This window comes from Kockiozyma suomiensis (genome assembly GCF_038497685.1).
Source record: "Kockiozyma suomiensis strain NRRL Y-17356 unplaced genomic scaffold V2V93scaffold_13, whole genome shotgun sequence".
NCBI classification, from domain to species: Eukaryota; Fungi; Ascomycota; class Lipomycetes; order Lipomycetales; family Lipomycetaceae; genus Kockiozyma; species Kockiozyma suomiensis.
This window is the reverse complement of record NW_027117676.1, coordinates 424,325-446,529: the sequence shown is the minus strand read 5'-3', so window position 1 is coordinate 446,529 and position 22,205 is coordinate 424,325. Positions and strand designations below refer to the sequence as shown.

The 22,205-nt window shown below is 45.2% G+C and overlaps 10 protein-coding genes across 10 annotated transcripts; 7 read left to right on the top strand and 3 right to left on the bottom strand.

Moving 5' to 3' along the window:
• Positions 1 to 257: 257 nt before the first annotated feature.
• On the bottom strand, positions 258 to 3,244 carry V2V93DRAFT_388196 (carbohydrate-binding module family 67 protein). Its single transcript, XM_066912322.1, has 2 exons — positions 2,518 to 3,244; positions 258 to 2,446 (listed from the first exon to the last, which is right to left on the bottom strand). Exons 1-2 carry the CDS (start codon positions 2,902 to 2,904, stop codon positions 443 to 445), a joined length of 2,391 nt encoding a protein of 796 aa, XP_066764106.1. The 5' UTR covers positions 2,905 to 3,244; the 3' UTR covers positions 258 to 442.
• On the top strand, positions 3,096 to 4,848 carry V2V93DRAFT_374400 (Alpha/Beta hydrolase protein). The gene is made up of 3 exons (XM_066911233.1): positions 3,096 to 3,558; positions 3,616 to 3,914; positions 3,972 to 4,848. The coding sequence occupies exons 1-3, from the start codon at positions 3,450 to 3,452 to the stop codon at positions 4,527 to 4,529; spliced, it is 966 nt and encodes a 321-aa protein (XP_066764105.1). The 5' UTR covers positions 3,096 to 3,449; the 3' UTR covers positions 4,530 to 4,848.
• Positions 4,849 to 4,986: 138 nt separating this feature from the next.
• Positions 4,987 to 8,227, top strand: V2V93DRAFT_407050 (fungal-specific transcription factor domain-containing protein). Its single transcript, XM_066912681.1, has 10 exons — positions 4,987 to 5,253; positions 5,326 to 5,389; positions 5,445 to 6,411; positions 6,469 to 6,502; positions 6,561 to 6,672; positions 6,733 to 6,753; positions 6,808 to 7,142; positions 7,207 to 7,381; positions 7,438 to 7,714; positions 7,771 to 8,227. The coding sequence occupies exons 1-10, from the start codon at positions 5,127 to 5,129 to the stop codon at positions 7,885 to 7,887; spliced, it is 2,229 nt and encodes a 742-aa protein (XP_066764104.1). The 5' UTR covers positions 4,987 to 5,126; the 3' UTR covers positions 7,888 to 8,227.
• A 269-nt stretch (positions 8,228 to 8,496) lies between these two features.
• V2V93DRAFT_374387 (uncharacterized protein) lies at positions 8,497 to 10,992 on the bottom strand. Its single transcript, XM_066911232.1, has 8 exons — positions 10,559 to 10,992; positions 10,365 to 10,493; positions 9,632 to 10,299; positions 9,513 to 9,568; positions 9,379 to 9,427; positions 9,125 to 9,314; positions 8,955 to 9,058; positions 8,497 to 8,898 (listed from the first exon to the last, which is right to left on the bottom strand). The coding sequence occupies exons 1-8, from the start codon at positions 10,559 to 10,561 to the stop codon at positions 8,805 to 8,807; spliced, it is 1,293 nt and encodes a 430-aa protein (XP_066764103.1). The 5' UTR covers positions 10,562 to 10,992; the 3' UTR covers positions 8,497 to 8,804.
• Positions 10,788 to 12,925, top strand: V2V93DRAFT_374386 (major facilitator superfamily domain-containing protein). The gene is made up of 3 exons (XM_066911231.1): positions 10,788 to 11,292; positions 11,346 to 12,103; positions 12,156 to 12,925. The coding sequence occupies exons 1-3, from the start codon at positions 11,173 to 11,175 to the stop codon at positions 12,577 to 12,579; spliced, it is 1,302 nt and encodes a 433-aa protein (XP_066764102.1). The 5' UTR covers positions 10,788 to 11,172; the 3' UTR covers positions 12,580 to 12,925.
• A 298-nt stretch (positions 12,926 to 13,223) lies between these two features.
• V2V93DRAFT_382162 (uncharacterized protein) lies at positions 13,224 to 14,443 on the top strand (the record flags this gene model as incomplete). The annotated part of the gene is made up of 7 exons (XM_066912144.1): positions 13,224 to 13,246; positions 13,305 to 13,533; positions 13,640 to 13,698; positions 13,754 to 13,934; positions 13,965 to 14,010; positions 14,077 to 14,173; positions 14,236 to 14,443. 7 exons carry the CDS (start codon positions 13,224 to 13,226, stop codon positions 14,441 to 14,443), a joined length of 843 nt encoding a protein of 280 aa, XP_066764101.1.
• A 338-nt stretch (positions 14,444 to 14,781) lies between these two features.
• Positions 14,782 to 15,431, top strand: V2V93DRAFT_374381 (uncharacterized protein). Its single transcript, XM_066911230.1, has 3 exons — positions 14,782 to 15,011; positions 15,070 to 15,119; positions 15,186 to 15,431. The coding sequence occupies exons 1-3, from the start codon at positions 14,876 to 14,878 to the stop codon at positions 15,357 to 15,359; spliced, it is 360 nt and encodes a 119-aa protein (XP_066764100.1). The 5' UTR covers positions 14,782 to 14,875; the 3' UTR covers positions 15,360 to 15,431.
• Positions 15,432 to 15,661: 230 nt separating this feature from the next.
• Positions 15,662 to 17,140, top strand: V2V93DRAFT_374379 (uncharacterized protein). Its single transcript, XM_066911229.1, has one exon. It carries the CDS (start codon positions 15,791 to 15,793, stop codon positions 17,072 to 17,074), a length of 1,284 nt encoding a protein of 427 aa, XP_066764099.1. The 5' UTR covers positions 15,662 to 15,790; the 3' UTR covers positions 17,075 to 17,140.
• A 417-nt stretch (positions 17,141 to 17,557) lies between these two features.
• Positions 17,558 to 18,822, top strand: V2V93DRAFT_388189 (cupin domain protein). The gene is made up of 2 exons (XM_066912321.1): positions 17,558 to 17,882; positions 17,942 to 18,822. Exons 1-2 carry the CDS (start codon positions 17,580 to 17,582, stop codon positions 18,668 to 18,670), a joined length of 1,032 nt encoding a protein of 343 aa, XP_066764098.1. The 5' UTR covers positions 17,558 to 17,579; the 3' UTR covers positions 18,671 to 18,822.
• Positions 18,823 to 19,080: 258 nt separating this feature from the next.
• V2V93DRAFT_74390 (glycoside hydrolase superfamily) lies at positions 19,081 to 22,136 on the bottom strand. The gene is made up of 4 exons (XM_066912781.1): positions 21,697 to 22,136; positions 21,178 to 21,632; positions 20,265 to 21,111; positions 19,081 to 20,200 (listed from the first exon to the last, which is right to left on the bottom strand). Exons 1-4 carry the CDS (start codon positions 21,841 to 21,843, stop codon positions 19,136 to 19,138), a joined length of 2,514 nt encoding a protein of 837 aa, XP_066764097.1. The 5' UTR covers positions 21,844 to 22,136; the 3' UTR covers positions 19,081 to 19,135.
• Positions 22,137 to 22,205: the final 69 nt, after the last annotated feature.

The following is a 22,205-nucleotide window of genomic DNA, read 5'->3' as shown; positions in this document are numbered from 1 at the left end:
AAAACACATCTGTTGGGCCTTACTGCGTATTAGCTCATGTTCCAATAAACTTACACTCTGACTATTGATACGGTCTGACTCTTGCGGCCAACAAATCGAAGACGTGACACGATTTGAAATTCACCTAAGTTCACCTTATAATTCAAACTGCAGAATTAATCAATGCTTTATGCGTCATTATTACGACGTTGAAAATCAAATTCGGCGTTGCTCAATCAATAAAATTAATTTAAATTTTTGAGTTTTTTAGTAGACATCCTCTGCTCAACTTCTGATTTCTCCTATAATATCCTGTTTCCTTACCTCAAAATTGAGTCTCTCTCAAAATTATTATAGATGACAAGTGTAGTTTTTTTATTATAATATCTATTCGATTACCGGGATTTTTTGGTGCAAACTCATGACCTCGTATATATATACAAGACAAATCTAATCTGTTTCTCTAAATTGTGCCATTATTGGTGGCTACTGAAAGAGATCTTCCAGAGACAAGTTGATACACTTCTAATTTTCCGTTCACCACTAAATCCACAGTTGTGTCCCACGAAGTCTCAACATGAAGCACTTCCTCATCCCATCTAATATCAACTTTACCATGGCGTGTGGCAAATGACCCCTGTGCAGTCTTCTGTAATTCCACCCGAGGTTCAATCCGGAGGCGATTGTAGCCAGATTCAGATGGCGAGAGACCAAATACTTGAGCAACCGTTTCATAGATTGGAACCGCACTCCACAAGTGACAATCGCTTCTGAATGAGACATCGTCTTCTGCCCACGTCGTCAGATTGTTTGCAATCATCTCTTTCCATGGTTCTAGCAAGCTTTTATACTCCTCGCTATATATACCAGTCTTTTCTGCCGCTCTAAATGTATAGAACATTAGAGAGTAAGAGCATTTGGGAAGCGATCGGTCGCTCAGTGTACGCTGCAACAGCTTGCGAGCAGCGTCACCTGAAACAGCACCAGATAGTATAGCAAATATTTGCGAGTGTTGAGACTTTTCGCTGACACCTGGCCCGTCAAGATATAACTCATCGGCAAAGCAATACTTGTTCACAGAATCATTTATCGACTGTGCACGATGTCGATATTCTCTTGCTGTATCATAGCGACCTATATACTCCAAAATCTCGGCCGCATGATTCAATGTCATTGCATACACTAAGCTGTTATATGTTGCAGCGCCAACTTCTCGATAAGCAGGTGGAATCGCCATAGTTCGTATATCTCCTGTCCCGCGCCATTCCTTCACCCAATCAACAAATGGCCAGGATTCGCTGTCGAATTGACCCACGAGACCAAGATCATTTAGACGAGTGTCAAAATAATCTAATATTCCGTCAATTACGCCGACGTATCTTTTTACAAGAGCCTTATCACCAAAGTACTTCATATGATCGTAAACCATGATGATCCAAAAAAGCGAGTACTGTGGGATATTAATCGACCGGTATGTGCATGGCGAGTTAGTCTCAAGAAGCCCGTCAGCACGACGACTGGCGTAAAATTCTTCCATAGTCTTGCGTGCAAGTCTGTCGTCGCAAGAAATCTGGTATGTGAATAACAAGTTGACTCTGCCGTCCATGGTAAATTGATTCTGTTCATAGAACGGACAATCTTCATATGTCTCATGCATACAGTTACGTAAGGTGTTGAGACTTATGTCCCACATCTTGGTATGTTCAAGGTCCGTAGCCAGCTGTGTAGTAATCTCCAATGGATAGTGGGTATCCCGATAGTTGAATTGCACAATCTCAATTGGCGCATCTGCGCAAGTGATTTCCAACTGGATGTACCGGAAAGTTCTAAACCAAAAAGGCTCATATATAGTCTCTGTCTGATTACCGACAGTTAAAAAGTCCTCAAGGCCATACAATCTTCCATTTTCATAATCCGCCCGATTGCCTTTGCTGCGAGGAATAGGAAATGGAAATTTGTCTTTTCCGAGATCCTTCTCGTAGGATTCTGCACACATGATCCGAATTTTTGTCTTGTAACCGCCACGACATTTTAAAACAAGAAAACCGGTCGTGAGAACCGAAGATTCAAACTCGACTAATGCAGATTCACCGGCAGCAATATGGATCGGTATTTCGCGTTGGAAAAAATCATTCCATTGTTGCAATTGTATGGACCCTGTAGCCTTGAGAGCATTATCAAAATTACGCGGGAGTTCTGGCAAGGCGGGAATGGGTCTTGGATAGAGTCTCCAAGGGAGCAATGCGGGTAGCATTTTGGCTTTCGTTGATTGAACTACGGCAGTTGACCACGACGAGTCGTCAAAATCAACGCTTTGCCAATCCACTATTGCAGCCTCGAGATCTGCCGATTCATTGAGAGACAAGAAAGGCGGACCTAGTAAAAAATTCCATTCTGAGATCGGAATGATTGTTGTAGCAGTATCTTCCAAGCATTTCCAGGTAGGGCTGGTCGAAATATCCTCACCCTAGAATGACGCGATTATTAGCTCTCGCTCTCTCTTTCGACCCCTCAGCTAGACAATAAATGCGTTGATACCTGTACACTGCCATATACCAAAAAACCTGGCATATTTGTCCTTACAATGCTCGATGTTCCGTATTTGGCAGGTGAATATCTTAGCACACGCGCGCTCAGAACATTCTTTCCTTCGGCAAGATAGGGGGCCAGATCCACTGTCTCGTAATACCAACGGGCAGGATAGCTTTTGCATGGACCAAAACTGATGCTCTGTCCATTGATGTAAAGACGATAGCGGCTATCGGCAGATATATGAATTGAGTATGCTGCATCAGCTAAGGATTTCTCAACTGTGAATGTTCGACGAAAGAGCACGAATCGCGCAGGCGACAATTGGTCGGCGGTGTCGTTGTAGTCGGGTAACCAGATCCATGGCGCTTGCAGCGTCCAGTCCTCAGATATCATATCGATAAAGGGAGGCAGCCAGAAAAATCTTGATGTAATCCCTGAGGATAGTAAATGCGGTTCAGAGTCTTAAAAGGTCCTCACAATGTGTAAAGCCAGCCCATATCGGTGGAGCATTGCCCCGATGAGTGCGGCGCTTGTCAGAGGCAAATGATCTCCCATCTGGCAGACTATGATTCCGAGCTGGCATTCACAACTTTGTAACCTCACAAAGAAAAATGAAACAAAAAACTTCAGTCTTTGCAGAATCTACTTTATGGCTTGCTTAACGCAAACATCAGAGCTACCATCTGTGCCGAAAGGCAATCAAGTTACGGGATTTCTATGCGATGCATCAACCTGATTGAAAATGCCTGCCATAAGGGTTCTACCCGGACTTTCCGAGAAGGACCCCGCTTTCCGGACTAAACCACCAAACCAGATGTCTAGTAGGGTTCTTATCCATTAAGTGACTTTGGACTAGCCACCCGCAATCAACTTTTATATCACCGCTTAGATTACTCGAAGTTACAAACGTATTCATTTCTTTATTCGTGGCAATCGGCATGAGTCAGCCTTTACGGTTCGTTTATAAAGTCGTTGATGATTGTATCATCGAGACAGATGTGTATCTACCTGTGGTACCCTCAAAAGCGCCTACAAGCTGCCCGGTCGGTTAGTCTTCTTAGCAGCTATAATGGAGATTAAAGTGTGGAGCTAACCGTCAAATAGTACTTATGATACACGGCGGCGCTTTTATCCTGGGTCACTCGAAAATGGTATCCATGGACCAGATCAGCGACTGCGTAGAAAGGGGTTGGATAGTGCTAGCATTGGAGCACAGACTTTGCCCCCAGGTTGACGTCTTGAATGGGCCTATGCAAGATGTCCGCGATGCATTGAAATGGGTGCAAATGGGTGGATTAGACAGCGAGTTGGCTAAGGATCCAAAAACATTTTTGTTTAAAGCAGATACAGATCGCATTGTTGCGTTTGGAACCTCGGCTGGAGGACATTTGGCATTGGCATTGGTGCGACTCGAATTATATAGCCTTGTCACGAAATTTTCTAAACTAACGCTTCTCTAGGGTTTCGATGTCGACAAGCCAGTGCTCGCAATTCTGGATTTTTATGGCCCAAAGCATTTTGCTGATCCGTTCTGGACATCCGATATTCCTGAAGTCAAAAGTATACTCCCCACCGACTTGACCCCTGAGTTTCTCAATCAAGTGATGGACGAAAAACCTGTTGCCACTCAGGGAGGGGTGTCATTGGAAGGACAGACCTCTAAAGGCCCCAATTTCCAAGATCCTAGGCAGGCTTATGCATTCAGTCATATCGCGAATGGAACGCTGATGAAAGCCATCTTTCCTTCTGAAGACTGGAAAAAGATTGACCCTTATGAAAATATTTCTTCAGATCTGCCTCCTACATTTGTAGTTCATGGAGATGCAGATCACATGGTTCCTATTCGGCTTAGTAGAGAGTATGTCAAGATCCTGCGCGAGAAGGGAGTAAAGTGTGACATAATCGAAGTCCCGGGTGAACCCCACACGTTTGTCGGACGCATGAAGAAAGGTTCGGAGACTTGGTATTTACAGCGGAAGGGCTTCGACTGGTTGCAGACTATCATTGAGAGTATGTAGAGCTTAGGCCGCTATATGAATCACTGCTTGCGTATTATACAGCTATCAGAGTAAGTGTACTTGCCAATCATCTTTTATTTGTTGCTGCTCGGCTTTATTACAAAAGTCAGTAGCCGGTGCAATGAAAGTAGCTTATAATTAGCAATGGCGATAAACAGATAAACATATGATGCTATTCCTAGGGCTGTGGAAGTGCTTGACCGCAAAATTTCATTTATTTCGTAACTGGGCTTCATCATTTTCTCCTGGACGCCAGAGCAATAGATAATATTTTGAATAAAGGTGGTGGTCGAAGCGAATTAATCGCTGCCTACTGTTGTAATTAGAAGCGTAAAAGCAATTGTTTGCGCGTAATAAAAATAAAAATAGTAGGGTGTGCAATTGAAGCACAGCTGACTAATGCAATATTTCATCTCTACAATCGCCCAAATTTTCGACCAGGAAAGCGCCGCACAACCCCGCATTTGCAGTTGTGGGCATAGTATGCACAGGTCTTAGAGCAATATCTACAATTTTTTCCAATCTATTTCTAAACCTCGCATCAGCTTTGAGTTCTGGCTCATTTTATATCAATATATCTTAATTCTTCACATCTCTATGGGCACGAACCCGGAACAAGATAAGCCGAAGCGGCTACGACGGCCACGGGTAGCTCAAGCGTGTGAACGGTGCCGACAAAAGAAATACAAGTGCGATGGGTACTATCCATGCGCGCATTGCAAGAGTATGCTGTCTTTATAAGAATGATAAGATTTTAGGTATATGGACACTGATATTGGTTCGCCTGATGCAATAGGGCACGGTGTCGAATGCACCTACAAGATGCTGTATTTGCCAGGAGTGGATAATTTATCGATAAAGTATCTGAACTATTATGATGCAGTGTATACGTAAATATTTACTAACTATTGCTAGCCATGTCCAGCTGTTAGAGCAGAGAATTGAGCAGCTGGCTGCTGAGCTTCGAGCGTCAAGAGGCGAATCTCCGACAGCCCCAGTGTCCGCGACAGAAATACCCCAACAGATCTCAAATATGGCTCGAGATGGGTCTGGAAACGCATTGGAAATGATTGAGCCGGGCGTGCACAATTACCGAGAGGGGGAAAGTGCTCTAATTAACAGCTCGGTCAGTACAAGTAGTGTAATCGGTGGCGCTCAAGCAATGCTTCAGATTTCTCACAGCGGCTCCTCTGTAGATCGCACAGAGAATTCTAAGAATCCACCTGTTGCTCCTTTAAGTAGGCCGTCAGTAGGTCATAGCCATGTCATTGAAAAGACTTCGCCAGATTTAGAAGAAGCCGAGAAGTTCTTCACAGAAGAAGGTGATGATGAAGTTACAGGCATCAACAATCACACACATTCAGCCGAGTTTCATGGCAATACTTCTTCCGTGGCATTTCTGGGCTATTTGCAAAAAAAGTACAGACATTCAGATGGCCTAGCTGCCCGAAATATCAGGGAATCTGACGCTAGCTCGTCTTTGGTTTCCACCCTTTATAACGATGCTTTTCTGCGCGACATGTCAACCTCGCTGGGAGACAAGAAAGAAACCGGCCAATTCTACTTTCGTCAAGCGCACCAGTTCTTTGAAGGATACTTTGAGCAGCTGCACTATATACACCCTTTTCTCGATAGAATGACGTTCATGTCTCGAGCCGAGGATTTGTGGTTTGGCAGGACTCCTGAGAATTGCGGTAGCTTTATACCATTATATCTTAGTATAATGTCGCTAGGCGCACTTATAGGAGTTTGGAATGAAGATCGAATCGAAGGCCTTGACCGATTCCAGTGGAGCAGAAAGCTGTTTAAAGAAGCACAACTGTGCTTGCGCGAGCTTCAGTTTGCTCAAGATTTGGAGACAGTTCAATGCCTTATAATAATGGTATGTGATCTGGACTAGCGTTTTAATGAAATGGACTAATAAGTTTACGATTGGCAGGCAAAAATTTGTCAAAACGAGTTGAATCCTCATCGTAAGTCATCAGCTGCTTGCCATTTTTGGTCTACATATTTGACCAATAGGTGTACCAGTTGCATATATGTATTTAGGCGAAGCCTGTAGAACGAGTCTCTCGCTGGGATTTAATCGTGAGATGAAGTATAAAAGCCAACAGCAAGCAGACTCTGTATCGAAAACTTGGTGGTAAGTTTCATCGCCCTTCCCCTCTTTGTGTGACGAATGAAGCTGACAGTGCCTATCAAGGGGACTTTATTCTTTAGAAATGTACGTATTTAGTAGCCAGTATATGGAAGTCTGCTGATAGCTCTGATAATAAAGCGAGTTGAGCTTTTCGTTAGGTCGACCCGATACCCTTGGCATGGATGGGTACCACAATCAGCGGATTCCAGAGCTAAATAACTCAGAAACAGACTTAATTCCCTTGATGATAGATTGCGCTAAAATTATGCGGAAAGTGTCGATAGACGTTTACCATTCAACTTCAAGTGTGAGAGCAAAACTTGATCAGGCGCTTCAGATTATCACTGAGTTGGAAACCTGGGCTGCTGGTCTACCCGTTTATCTCAAGCCGGCGGGATTACCTGGAGAGCAATCAGTAGAGAGTCTACGGGATCCGCGGTGGATTAGGCGGCAAAGACTCGTGGTGCAAATACGTGAGTTGGATACTAACTCTTGTCAAATGAGTAATCTTTAAGGATAGCTGCTAATGCGCTCTAGGATTTTATAATATTCGCATGCTAATTTTCCGTCCTTTCCTTGTCTACGTTTCTGGTAATGTAACTAGACTTCCTAACGTTTTGGAGGACGCAATACAGAAATGTATTGATTCCGCCAGAGCCACTATCGAACTTATTTTTAATGTGTACAGAGCAGACTCATTTTTCCAGTCATGGTAAGTGCAGTGTATTCGTGAATCTGTTGAAAGGTGACTTCTGCTAACGAGAATAGGTGGTATAATACTACATATGTGATGTTTGCTTCGACTATGCTGCTACTGTTTATGAAAAAATTCCCAACATCACCGCAAAATGCAACTCTTCAGGAATCTCTTGCTAGATGTATCCAGATTCTTGAGGCGATGGATAAGTCAGTGGTGGCAAAGAGATTAGGTGAAATTGTTACAGCTAGTCTCAGTGTATCGAAAGAAAATGAAATGTCGGCTCAAGGAAGTTCTAGATCTAGTGCTCCTGCATCTGATGTTTGCTCAGAGCTCAATCGAGAAGTGGTATAATTTTTATGTTTGCCTGCCTTATCCAAAAAAAGTTGCTAATAGTCGTACAGGATTTTAGCGCGGTAATGCTTACAGACAGCCTATTGGACGAACTTCCAGATCTTTTATATGAGGGATGGGCTACAAATATTAGTTTCTTGGGCCCTCACGGAATGTTGCCTGACTAATAACGGAGAATACTTTGTGCACGAATAATAACTGCGAATGCATTTCGCCGGATATATATCAAAAATTTATGGCATGGACGCTATGGCAAGTCCGATGCAGGACATACCTGTAATAAGTAGTACACAGTATAATCCAAGCATATTACGGTTGGTTAAGGTGCGAGTAGAGGTCTAGAAAAAAATAAATATTTGCAGTTCTAAATAGATTTCGATTTTCTCTACTAAGAAACCGTAAGCAAAGGACAGTGATAGACGAAAGTTCTGCCATTCTGAGAGACCTCACGATCGTCAAATCCTATCTCTTTGCTACGAAGATAAATCTGTTGTCTTCCCACTGCAGGATCACAACTTTCTAGTCTAAGTGTACTTTCTTTACAATTACCACTACTTTACCATAAAATGCAAGCTCACCACACTTATGAAAATCTTTAGTATTTTCTCTAATATTTATTTTTGATTTGTTAGAACTAAAGAATATAGCTACGGGAGGCCATGGAGTCATGAAGAGCCGAATTCAACTTGGCTACTTCAGTTCCGAGATCCCAAACTCAGCTCCATATCGTCTTTTCATTTAGAATTTATTAGGATTTAGTTGTATAATTACTTAATGCTATTTATTCTATATCTCCTTTGGTCCTGAAGATCGGTTGCATGATCGCACTCGATATGCGGGAGGAATTGAGCTGATTGACCATATGAATGTGAGCAGTGACTTTGGAGGTGAGGCCCGCCTTCTATAGAATAGCTTTAGTGACTACTAAATCAAGTCATAGCTTTTTATTTAAGATGTATTCAAAAAGTATGAATAAGCATGCAAATAGAAAATAATACATATTTATACCATATCAACAAATTCGCGTCTGTATCATCACCAATTTGAGATGATCTGACAGACCCTTGATTCGACCCAAATGAAATTATTTTTCCGGAAAGGGACTTTCAGCATAGCTACGATCGACCTCTTTGTAAGCATCATAGCCATACAACCAAGGTTGAACCTCAGGACAGGTCCTATTACGCAATGTCAGCGTCAAGTAATCTAACTCAGCGTTAATGTAGTAACATACCATCTGCTAGGAAACGGACCCTTGAGCGGCTTTCCCAACTGTTCGAGGAACAATTTATCTCTTGCTTCTTGTTCCGAACCGTTCTGCAAGTGAAAATCATGTCGCTGAGCAGAATAAAGTTAGCGAAATCCACAAAGCATACATCAGCCAGATTTTTTGTTTTCATTTACCTGTTTGAAAGTTTCACGAACAATCGCGTCACCTCTGGACTTGCGGAGACTCTCGTACCGTTTCAAGGCATACGGCAACTGCTTTTTGGATATAAGCTTACCAAGAAGACCACCCAAGACCGCGCCATCTTCGAGAGAAGAGTTCGCACCCTGGGCGAGGTACGGAAGCATTGGATGGCAGGCATCACCACTAAATGAAAGGTTAACAAATATGAAAAGCAAAATAAAACTAGATAGGGCTGGCATTAGCATACAGGAAAACAAGATTTGATTGATCGTTGACCCAGTGTGCCAGCTCCGGACCTAAAAACAGTCAGCCAATGAGACACCCGAATAGTAGCGACATCACCAGCATATGTCGCAAAAAGTTCTAAAGCGTGCCGCTTACGATGCATAAGTTTCCATTTTTCAACGCTTGTGATTTCGTCCAGGAAGCTTGTTAGACTTAAAAAAAAAGTTAGCATTTCATGTGTCCAATCTCTGCAGCTGAATTCTATAGTAATTTACATAGGGTCCCAGTCTTGAAACAGTTTGCGCATTTCTTCGATATTCCCAGCATCTTTGGAGACCCCGTCAGGCAAGGTGTCCGGTACAAGCAGCACAATATTGTACATATTACCGGCTCTCAGTGAGTATCCGACAGCGTGGGCGCCGGGGCCTATCCAGAAATGTACTTCAGGATTTGCAACCCAAGCCTGTAGTTTTGGGTCTTTGATTTGGTCGAGCGTCAAAACAATTCTATAAGCCAAATCACCAGTGGGAAGAGGGCTGTCCTTGACCTTGAGAAACTCTTCTCGACACTTTGACCACAATCCATCAGCAGCAACTATGAGGTCACCTGAAAACTCGTGGCCGGCCAGCGTTCTGACCGATGGATGCACCTGCGCCTGTTCGACCGAGCTTACGCGCTCGCCCAAGTGGAAAACGACACCGAGATCAGTGGCGCGCGTGTAGAGAGCTTGTTGCATATCTACCCGATGCAGATCAACAAACGGAGAACCGTACTTTTTTACAATGTTCTTGTCAAAGCCCTCTTCACGGGCAAGAATATCGCCCTTGTAGCGATGAACACTGAGAACTGTCGGCACAGCGGCCGCAGCCCAGATTGACTCTGGCAGCTCCCATTTCTTGAGCAGACACGTTCCATTGGGAGTGATCTGCAGACCTGCGCCAACCTGCACACATCAATCAATTAGAATTGCAATCGTCAGAAAATATTAATGCACCAGCTGTGCCCTACCTCAGCAAGCTCCTTAGCGCTCTCAAGGACAGTGACTTGGTGTCCGGCCAACGCGCAGGAGATGGCAGCAGAGATCCCACCAAGGCCAGCGCCAACAATAACAATTCTCAGTCGAGCTTTTTCAGATACCTACAGCAAGTATTTGGCAATTAGCGTCAATTCGACATTGCACCCAGACAAGCATTGAGCTTTACCATGGCGATTAATGTGAATGTCTCGGCGTTAGTTTTTTTTTTAAAAAAGAGAGCACGATTAAAGAGTACGGCCAACGCGGCGGGCAAAAGACGGAATAAAGGTTGGAAAAGAGGAGACCTGGAGGAGGAGCTACATCTACCCCAACGCGATAGCCCAGATTAACATCTCTTTTACGCGGCACAGCGTGAACTTCGCACTGGGTAGCTTTGGCAGCCGCACCCACGTGATGCGGGGTATCCGGATTAATCCGAGTCGGCTGGGTTCCGTGGTCGACTCAATATCGCTCCACTCCGCAGGTGCGGGGTTTGCGGCGCGCTGCATAGTCCGGCCTTGTGATTGTTTGCAGCAATGGCGGGGTTCCCTTAACCGTTAGTGTCATGTTCGAAACAGTGCGCTTACTTTCTATATGCATTCGTAATCCGTATGAGTATCTGGCTACGCTTGGCAAAACTATGCGCGTGTTGTATGCTGATTAGGTGTCACTGAAACTGAGAGTCAAACTCAGCGAGACTTTCTCAGGGTTCGCAATTGTTGTTCGTGACAGACACAGTCTTTTTATCCGTTTCAGTCTAGTCTTGTTGTTCTGCTCAACAGTATTTTGCACATCTCAAGTATGCCGTTAGTAAAAGACAAAGCTGATCATATGGAAGACCTCGAGAAAGTGGTCGACCTGGTTCACGGCGGCAAGATGGCTGCGGAAGTGTTCAAGAGTAAGGACGTGAACGATCCACTGGTAAGTCTTATTTTGTGTTAGCTAGACTGATTTGACTTACAATATCGTGATAGAACTGGTCTGAGAGCAGGAAGCTTTTAACATTTCTGACCATTTGCATGTTCACGTTCTTTGCCAATGTCAACTCTAGCAACTTCACGGTTGCTGTCAAACCCATGATTGCTGAATACCACATCTCATCTACTCGGGCAGGGTTCCTGGTGTGTTTCAATGTGCTTTTGTTTGGCATTGGTGGTGTTATTTGGGTACCGTTGATGCGTGTTATTGGTAAGCGACCGGTCTTTCTTCTGACTATGTTGCTTGTTTGTGTGTTCAACATCTGGTCTCTGTGTGCGCAGAGTTTTAACAGCCTCCTAGCGTCGCGCATTCTGTCCGGGTTTGCGGCAGCATCAGCAGATGCTACTGTACCGGGAGTAGTTTCCGATCTGGTACTGGCACAAGACCGTGGACATTACATGATGATATTTCATTTGGCGCTTTGTAGCGGAACCTTCATCGGACCTCTTATCAATGGATACCTTGTACAGGAGCAAAATTGGAGATGGATGTGCGGGTTCATGGCCATCGGTGTCGGTGCTACATTTCTTTGTGGCATCTTTACTATAAGAGAGACGTCGTATCTCAAGCCCCGCGAGCCTTTGGATCAAAATGCGACCATCGAGCAGCCAAAGACCCAGCTGCAGTGGATGTCTCTTACATCTGGGTACAATAAGAATGCGTCATTCTTCAAGACAATCAGAGATATTATCCTGATGGCCGGATATCCCCCTATTTTGTGGGTCGGAGCAACTGTTGGCGTCACTGTGGGCTGGTAGGTGTTGTCGTCAGCTTGATTGGCGTCATACAACTAAATTATTATATAGGAACATTGGAGTTCAGCTCACTGCAAGTCGCACGTTTACTGCACCTCCACACCTATGGAAGGCCGGAAGTCTTGGTCTGTTGTCGCTTTCCGGGTGGATTGGAGCAGTTTTGTCATTTTATGTCGCTGGTCGTCTTACAGACACTATCGTCACTAAAGCAACCGACAAACACTACGGAGTGCGTCAGCCTGAATACCGTCTTCCGGCTTTATTTTTTGCCTCTCTTATTGGACCTCCCGGAGTTCTTACGTTTGGACTATGTATCGCGCACAATACTCACTGGATTGGATCTGCTTTTGGCTACGCGATGCAGGGCTTCGGCTTGTCGGCTGTCTCGAATATCGTTGTGACCTACGCGGTTGACACCTATAGACCTGTATGCTCTCAACCCTATTCGCTTATTAATATTAAACTTTATTTCTAGCTAGCCGGAGAGGCTCTAGTTATTGTCTTCATCATTCGGAATACGGTCGCAACACTTTGCTCGCTATTCATGGCAAATTGGATAAAGGAGCAGGGAACTCAAGACGTTTCTGGCGAGATGATTGGCATTCAGGTATTCGTTTATCTTTTTGCCATTCCTTTGTATATTTGGGGTCGGGCAATGCGTAATTTCACTTCCTCATTCGGACCGATGAAGAAGTTCGCTATTGAGACTTGATGGAAGATGTAAACAGGACTATGAGAGGTGTTGTGGCGATTATAAAAAAGGCTAGTTCTTATGCAATGTATCTTATACGTTAGTAAAAATCTGACTCATTGAAATCCGTTATTTTTATTGGTAAAAGACCGACTCTTTACAATAATAGCCTGTTATTATGGTTTATTGATAAGAAGGACTCACTGAGTACAGGTGGGATTTGGTTTTCAGAGATTACTCAATCGCATATCTGGGTGCTCTCGGAGGTTGCTGCATAAGTTCCGGCAGATTCAAATGTCTAAAACTTTATTTTAACATTACCCCAGGAAACATGCAAAGCCGAGATAGTCTATTATAAGTCTCAGTCCGTGACCTTAACATTCAAAAATGAATCTACGCGCAGCTTTTAGCAATATACCGTAATAAATATGTCCTTTAAGCTTAAGATCATGTACGCTTACTTTTTTATCTGACTGAAAAAATGCTAATATTTATTTAGGCCTGGTCAGATTTGTGCCGAAATCAAATTCGAGCCGTATTCTAGTGGGCCAACCACTAGACAATGACCTCGATGTAGGTGCAGCTGTATATGCAGGCAAAGAAGTATCTGTTCAGGTTTTCAACGAAGCATCTGTGTTATCTCCTGGATCTGCTACTGGATCCTTTGAGGTCATTGGACGTCTGCTGTCTCCGTTGGCTCGTGAAGAAGTTGGCACTATTAGTTGCGTTGGTCTCAATGTACGTTTGTTCCCTCAGCGCCGCCTTTTTCTTTTTTTTTCTTTTTTTTTATTTTTTTTTTTAGTTTTTTGGCAAATTGGTAATATGCTTACATTTTGATTTGCAGTACAAACAGCACGCTTCTGAAGTCAATTTGGCTATTCCGACTGTTCCTACGCTCTTCCTGTAAGTATTCGGGGTTTGGCGAATTGTTTGAATAGACTGCTAACATGTGGCACAGGAAGCCCAATACTGCGCTCGCAGACCCGTGGCCAGCACCAACTATTCTTCCCAAGATCACTGTTGCCGACGGCACTGGCGACTATGAATCTGAACTTGCCGTGATCATTAGTAAGGAAGCAAAAAACATTTCTGAGGAGGAAGCGGCCGACTATATTCTGGGTTATACGGCGGCGAACGACGTGTCTAGCCACAACTCTTAATTTAAACAGAGCCAGTGGTGCTTTTCCAAGGGCTTCGACGGATCATGTCATTTAGGTGCGTACTATTTGTAGTGATTATAGATTCAGTTCATCTTCTATCTAACCGCAAGATTTTATATAGGCCCAACTATCGTATCGTCTTTGTTAATCTCCGACCCCTCGGTTTTGCGCGTTGGTGGACTTAAAAATGGCAGGGTTCTGCAAGATTGCGGAGTTGAGTAAGTTGTTTTTATAGGATTGGCTTGATAGTTTTTTTCTCTAACACAGTTGTCTACTACAGCGATGTTATATTCAGCATTCCAAAGCTCATCAGCTTTCTGTCTCAAGGTACTACCCTTCCGGCCGGAACTGTCATCATTACTGGAACCCCGGCTGGTGTTGGTGTGAGCAAGAAGCCTCAGGACTTTGTCAAGGCGGGCGACAAGTTTGCGGTTGAGATCACTCCTTTTATTGGCACTCTTATGACCGAGTTTGAGAATAAAGAGTAAATTCACAGAATATAAATACATACTTCAGTTTAATTTAGTCCAAGTTATCTATGTAGCTTTATCAAATACAACTGATGCCAGCGCCGTGACACAAACCCTAGCTTCCTGCTTCAGATTCCCGTACTGACTCGAGCATCATCTAATGCTACCAGATCCCCTTCTTTGGCCTTAACTCTAGTACATAGTGCATAACAATTCTATAATGAAAACCAGACAATGGACTACGTAGCAGCACGAGTGCGACAAATTATAGACTAGCAAGGGCTCGCATCCTCGATCGGAGTGAACCGAGTCAAATGTTAGGGCTGCGCCTAACTATTTTGTAAACCACTCTCCTGACTCAGACTTCTGCTCTCACTATCTTTCTTCTTCTTTAAGAGCTGCAATACCTCTGTATTTTAGAGACATTTATTTACATTATAGTCTATTACAATGTCGGTTACTTCAGCTCGCCCTCTCCTTTTGCTCACTGTCAACACTGCGCCCGAACGTGCGCGCCGTCTGATCCCGCGCGTGCTCGACAATCTCAAAGATCGCTACAGCATTGTGCATGCCGCCAACGTTGCTCGTGAGTGTGATTTTTTTCTGATATTCCAAGTCACTACTTGCTAATTTTATCTTGTCAGGTATTTCGGACGTCGAGGCCGTGGTTGAGGCCGTCCAGCCCGACGTCGTGGTAAGTCTCGTTTCTTGTTTTACGGGCACACTTTGTCATCACAGACACTAATAAATGGCTTGCCAGTGCTGCGCATCAATGTGGAGCAAAGAAGAAGTTGCTGAAATTCACGCAATTGCAAAGAAACTAGTGCCAAATGTTAAAACCACCTTCATTCCCCATGGCTTGCAGGTTGAGAAGGGTCCTGATGCAGTCGTCGAGTTTCTCACTGAGGAATTCCCCAAGCTCCTCGACGCATAGCGCAAATCTGACGTTCTATGTTATACAGCTTTGTAAATTTTCATATTCAATAAAGCATTTTGCATCCCTCTACAACCAGACAGCTTTGATAAACTAGTTATATTCCGTAAACTAGTCTCGTGATTGGACTGGGGAGTAATCGTAGCTCCTCGAAAGCATCTCGTCTCGTATCTCGGCCCGATCCGAGTTTGGCGCTGTATTTGTATTGTCCCGAGTTCGTCAGCAGCCGTCTGGCGTGCGGCGGGTCATTCAGGGTCAGGGTTCTCCGCACAAAACTCGAGTCCGAGCAGCCGTCTCGCGCAGCGACCAAAGAAAAGCAGAAGCATATACCATCTCCGGGCTCTTCTGCGCACTTCGCATACTCTTAGTCGTTTATTTTACTGCTCTCATCTACTCTCTTCTGATCTTCTAGTCCTAATTTGACTGTCAATATGGCTGAATCAAACAAAGTCGAGGCGGACTCTTTCCGCCAGTACCTGCCGGACCTTTCGATCCCACGGTTCACAATCATGAAGGAGCAGGATGCCCATGAATATGCGACTGCGTTCAAAACGGGAGCACAGCCACCATGGCTGCATGCCCTCTACGTGCACTGGATGAAGTTGTTTGCCGAGCCGTTTAAGGGAGTCACCACCGACGGTAAGGTGGTGCCCGACCTCTTCAAGCTGCAAAGTGATGAGATTCCTATCGATAAGATTGTCAGCACCGCCAATGCGGTGTTGGATCTGGTTGACGATGTGCAGCGCAAAGCTTTGCTCTACCATATTGACTCGCCCGAGTGGCGGACCTGGAGTAACCCCGAGTTCTTGCTCAGCGATAAGGGTCTCCGCCTCGATGAGATCTCTGAAGAAGTGCGCGCTGCCATCCTCGCCGTCTTGCAGGCTACTCTGTCGCCGGAAGGCTATGAGAAGGCAGTTGCGGCAATGCGTATCAATGGTTTTCTCGGCGACCTCGTCGAGTCGCCACGAGTCATGAACGAATTTTCCTACAACTTTGTGCTCTTTGGCAAACCGTCAACCGACCGGCCGTGGGGTTGGTCTTTCTATGGGCACCATCTCTGCCTTAACGTTTTCTTTTACAAGCAGCAGATATTTATCTCGCCCTGGTTTACTGGCGCCGAACCAAATCTGATTGACGACGGCAAGTATGCGGGTACCCGTATCCTGCACGTCGAAGAGCAGCTCGGCCTCGACCTGATGCAGAGTCTGCCAAAGAACCTGCAATCAAAGACCCAGATTTATCAAAAAATGAAAGATCCGGCAATGGCGCCCGGTCGATGGAACAAGGACGACCAGCGACATCTGTGCGGAGCCTACCGCGATAATCGCATTGTCCCAAATGAAGGCATCCTCGTGTCCTCTTTTGACGAGGCTCAGAAGAAACTGCTCTACGGCATATTTGAGCAGTACTTGCTCTTCTTGCCAGCCACCGCGCGCCGGCTACGCATCGAACAGGTTCAAGCTTTCGAAGCTGAGACTTACTTTTCATGGATTGGCGGCTACGATGACAAGTCTCCGTTCTACTACCGCCTTCAGAGCCCCGTCATCCTGCTTGAGTTTGATCACCACTCTGGAGTCTTCCTAACCAACGACGAGCCGGCAAAGTTTCACATCCATACTCTGCTCCGCACACCCAATGCTGGTGACTATGGCTTTGCCATTCGCCCGCTCATTCCTCCCGTCGAAGGCGCTGAGGGAACGCATATAGTTTGGTAATTTATAGACAGGACTGGAAAATGAACACCTTATCTTTAGTTATCATAATATAGATCTTTACTATCCTCTACATCCAAAATAATTTATAGGAAGTAAAATGAATTAAATGATTAATTAGTCAGCACAAGCCACTTACTGATTTTGCCTGTACTTTCAAAGTGGCTTTATAAACTCGGCACAAATTCAGCCTTACCAGCCCTTTCCGATTTTACCAATTGCAGTGAATTGGGCATTGTTCTATGGCTCAATGCCTCAAAGCTCAATAATGATATCGGTAGGCGGGTTAGAGAATGCACCGAGACTCAACCAAATGGTGACCCGGAAATCCCGAGGGCTGGCCGTAGAGTTTCTTTCTTCTGGTTTAGGGTGTTCGGGATAGTCCCTTCCCCGCATGGCGCCGCGCCTCCCGCGGCTGACATCAACGCACTGGGCGTATAATTGTGGAGACTGCCTCTGGATCCGGTCTCTTCAGATTTTTTACTCGTCAAATACTGATATACGCGCAATGGCCGTTCCTCGACTTTCAGAACCACCTACTGATGGAAGCAGCTATGTGATCCCCCAGCTCGAGGGAGAGCTAATCTCGATCCCCGGCAGCAAGAGTGTCTTCCGCATTCTGGCGTCGGCAATCCAGACCAAGGGGGCGCTGTCTGTGTTCTCCAGTGGATCTGTGTTGGCAGACGCGCCGGGCTTCCATCATCATAACGAGGCCCACGATGTGTTTTTGGTCACCAAGGGCTTTTTAAAGCTCTGGAACGGCGACAAGTGCAAGATTCTGGGCCCGGGCGACTTTGCATCTGTTCCTCCGGTAAGCAGGCTTGGATATAATATTTTGATATTGGGATGTTGTACTAATCTCCGCGCTAGGGTATTATCCACAACCCATACTGGATTGGCCCGCATACCGAGACGTACGGACTCGTTAGTCCTGGCGAGTGGCTTGACTTTTTTCGCTACATCAGTGAGCCCAATAACAGTATCTTGCTGCCTGAGTTTGACGACCGAAACCTTTTAGAGATCCTAATCCCCAAGATTATGGCTGCGCGTGGAAAGTACGACGTTATTTTCCATCCCGACCACAAAGGTGTTGATGTTACTCCGTTGGATGAAAGTGACCAGAAGCTGCCGGACGTTACCGAGCCATACTATCTCACGGCAAACACCGGTCCCCGCTGGATTCTTGGCGGTGTGCTGTCGCGCCCGTTTATCACAACCAAGCAGAGCGCCGGAAAGTTTGCAATAACGAGCATAGAGTCCAGCTCGGTGTTCAAGACCGAGTTGCCGACCCTCACCTTTCCTAACGTGCACCACTGTCTTTGCATTTTTGAAGGCACGCTGGAGGCCGTCATCGGCGACAAGGAGCCTACTGTCGTCCGCGAAGGTGAAACCCTATTCATCAGTGCTGGCACCCCCTTCTCCTTGAAGTTCCGCAGCAAGTTTGTACGTCTCTGGAGTTTTACAACCGGCGATGGAATCGAAGCCGTCATTCACGAGGCAGGAATTCCATTTAAGGGATTTGTTCTCCCCGATGATGAGATACCCTATGAAAAAACCAAGCTCGAGGCCACCGTTGCAAAACTGGGTGTACAGCTGTAGACGACCAAGATTTACAAGAGGCTAATAATATATTAACGTGATTACTTTTGATATATCACAGCCGAAAATTCTACTATTTAAAAAAATATGACATTTATTATTTTTTATGCTTCTTAATTGTATCTAAATCGTAAATAGTAATTAGCGAGTGCGAAGTTGCTATATTTTGACAAATGATATTAGGATAAATAACGTTTTAACTCGTCCTTTTTTATCCTCTATTCTCCCTACATCGTGTGCGTTATCTACCGTTGCTTTTATTACAAATTGCAACAAGTGAAAATAATTGTATTCTTTCGGCTAATGGAAAGGAACCTGAAATAGAAATGATTTTTTTCTCTAAATTGGCAAAATAGCAGATTGGCAATAACTGCTATTTTGCCAATATTTCATTCTTGGGCAAGAACACAAACAAATAAATACGAAAACAGGACTAGTGATAAAACAAAAACTTCAAAAGGGACCTCAGCGTCCGTTCCATGTCAGCTCGCGCTCAACCTTAAAACTATCGCCCAGATCGCCTACAATGATACCATATGTGCCAGACTCGAGGTGCCACTGACAGATACTCTCGTCCCAAAAACTGCCGGCGTGCTTCGTGTCGAGTTCAACTCTGACATCGACAGACTGATCAGGGAGAGCCCAAATTTTGGTAAATCCTTTCAGTTCGCGCTTGGGTCTCCAGACGGATGCAGTCGACGGCGGAATAACATATACCTGGATGACCTCATGACCCGCAACCGGTCCAGAATTTCGGACTTTAAGCGATACAAAAACCTTGCCGTCTTCACTGATAACAGACAGATCAGAGTAATTGAACGTAGTGTATGAAAGTCCAAAGCCAAAGGGCCAGCGCGATGTTTCCGCCGAAGTAGGTGCACGATAGCCAACCTCAATTCCTTCGGTGTAGTCAATTGTATAACCTTGGTCATTGTCAAGTCGAGCCCGGAAACTGTCAAATGACGGTACGTGTTCGCGATCGAGCCGTTTCGGCCAGCTAGTCGCCAAACGACCGCTTGGGTTAACTTTGCCAGTGAGGATATCGGTGAGTGCCTGTCCACCTTCTTGGCCCGGGAAATGAGCGTTGATTATTGAGTCCACGTCGTCGACAAAATCGGTTACATCAATCGGATTACCGCAGTACAGGATAACAACCGTCCGTTTAGATGCTGCGGCAACATGTTTGATCAAGCTAATCTGAGGCTCAGGAAGAGCAATTTTGGTCATATCGAATCCTTCCGACTCATACTCGCCGTTACGACCAACATATACGATGCTTACATCGGAGTCTGCGGCTATAGACACAGCCTGCGCAATACCCTCTTCATTAACTATCGCTTCTTGAAAGGCCAACGTAGCACCGTGCGGATTTGGCTCATAGTCGCCAGGCTTGGCCAGCCTATTCTGCATCACTAGTCGAATTGGATAGCTGCGCAGTTCCGGCATTGAAACATTGACTCGATGCTCCAGGTGCAGCGGCTCAAACAAGAAATTCTCCATGGAGACTTCCTGCTGAGGCTTTGACGAGATCTATCATTATATTAGAAAGAGCTGAATCTAAAATATATGAAAACAAATCAGAAATAGTAGTTACCAGTTTATTGTCGACAAATAGCTCAAAAGCACCAGTCACGCGGGCAGCAAAAGTGTGTTCGCCGATGTATTTTGGAGTCAGAGAGGTGGCAATTTCAAAGTAAAATCCACCCTCTTCCAAGCCAGGCTTGAGTAGCCGAACTAGAGACACAACCGGGGATTCTTGAAACTCAGTCAGCACTGGCTCTTTAGCCGACTTGCTAAAGTAAGAGACATCAAATCCGGGCCTGCCGTTTTTAGCGCGCGACTGCGATAAAGGCATAGCAGGCACAACTCGATTGATGCTGACGCCTCGTGCGTACTGAATCATTGAAGGATAAGGATGAGCTTCAATCAGGCAGTCCAAAGGTTTTTGCAGATACTGAGGAGTAGCAGATGCACTTCCTCCACCGCATATGACTGGCTCGGTTGCATGAACACCAACAACGGCGATCTTTGGCGACTGGTCGAAATGCAATGGCAGGAGCCCTCCTTCGTTCTTGAGCAGAACAATTCCCTCGGAAGCAATCCGCTTGATTAGCTTATTCGATTCTTCGTCCATGGCAATGCTCTCCGGAGCATGGCTATGAGATGGTTTTGTGGCATCGAAAAGAGCCAGAACCCTGGTGACGCATTCATCTATCGCAGCCTCGTCCCAGTCACCCTTTCGGACCTCTGCAACTAGTCTAGCACCCCGGAACACAGAAGGTCCCGGCATCTCCAGATCTAATCCTGCTTTGACTGCCTGCGGTCCAGATTTGGTGGCATACCAGTCTGAGATCAAGCAGTTATCAAAGGACCAATCGTCACGCAAAACTTTTTTTAAGAACGAGTTCTCCGTAGTATATGTTCCATTTAACTTATTGTAACTAACTCAATTTGAGTTAATTTGAAATGAAAAAAAATAATGAAAGAATGGAAAAAGAGAGATATACCTGATCATTAGCGAAAAAGGATTGCTATGGCGCAAGAGCTCTTGAAACGCAGCAAAATAGATTTCGCGTGTGGTTCGACTATTGGGAGACTCTGTCACATTGTATTTGCGACGCTGATACTCGCTTTCGTTACAAGCAAAATGCTTAGGACAAGCAGCGACGCCTTGCGACTGAAGCCCGTTGACTATTGCTGCACCCAACTGGCCTGACAAAAGCGGATCTTCACTAAAGCACTCAAAATTACGTCCTGCTCTCGGGTCGCGATGGATATTGATCGTGGGTCCCAAAACTACCTGAGCAGACTTGAGCTTAGCCTGAAAAGCCAAGCGTTGGCCCAACATCTCCATCAACTCGTGATTCCATGTTGATCCGTAGCAGGTTGAGCTAGGAAAGATCGCCGTCCGAATGTTTTTCTGAACCTCTGAACCTTTGATACCGTTGATGGAGTCAACGAGCTGCAATAACATTTAATAACAATTCCACCAAAGTCAGTGCTCGAACGCTCTAGGGTGTCTGAACCTTGATTGATGGAATCCCAACTCGCGAAACCTCGTCCGAGTGAAGAAAGTCAACTCCGGACAGCAATGACACTTTCTCCTCGAGTGTAAGCTCTGGCAGCCTAGATACGTACGACTTCTCCATATTAGTTACGTCTGTGATGGTCATCTCGACTTATTCTCAGTCTGAAAGTGGTATCAAGATATTTGCAATATGAGCTCTGTCTGCATAAGGCTAAATTATTTAACCTGCCTATACTTCCGAATGCTTATTCGGCTGGAGAAAAACTTTATATCTGATTCCCCAGATTTCGGATTGGTCCGGGCCTTCATTTCGACCTCTGTGAGTCGGCAAATGACAGGCACAAGCACAGCGCCCCACAGTGCGCGGTCACAAGAGATAGCAGACCACGCAGATCCCCTAGACTCGGATTATTTCAGCTCCAAAATGTATTGAGCAGTCAAGCGGGCTGTTGATACACCGACAGCATTTAGAGTTGCATACAGCTGGTTCCCCGCACTCAGGGCAAT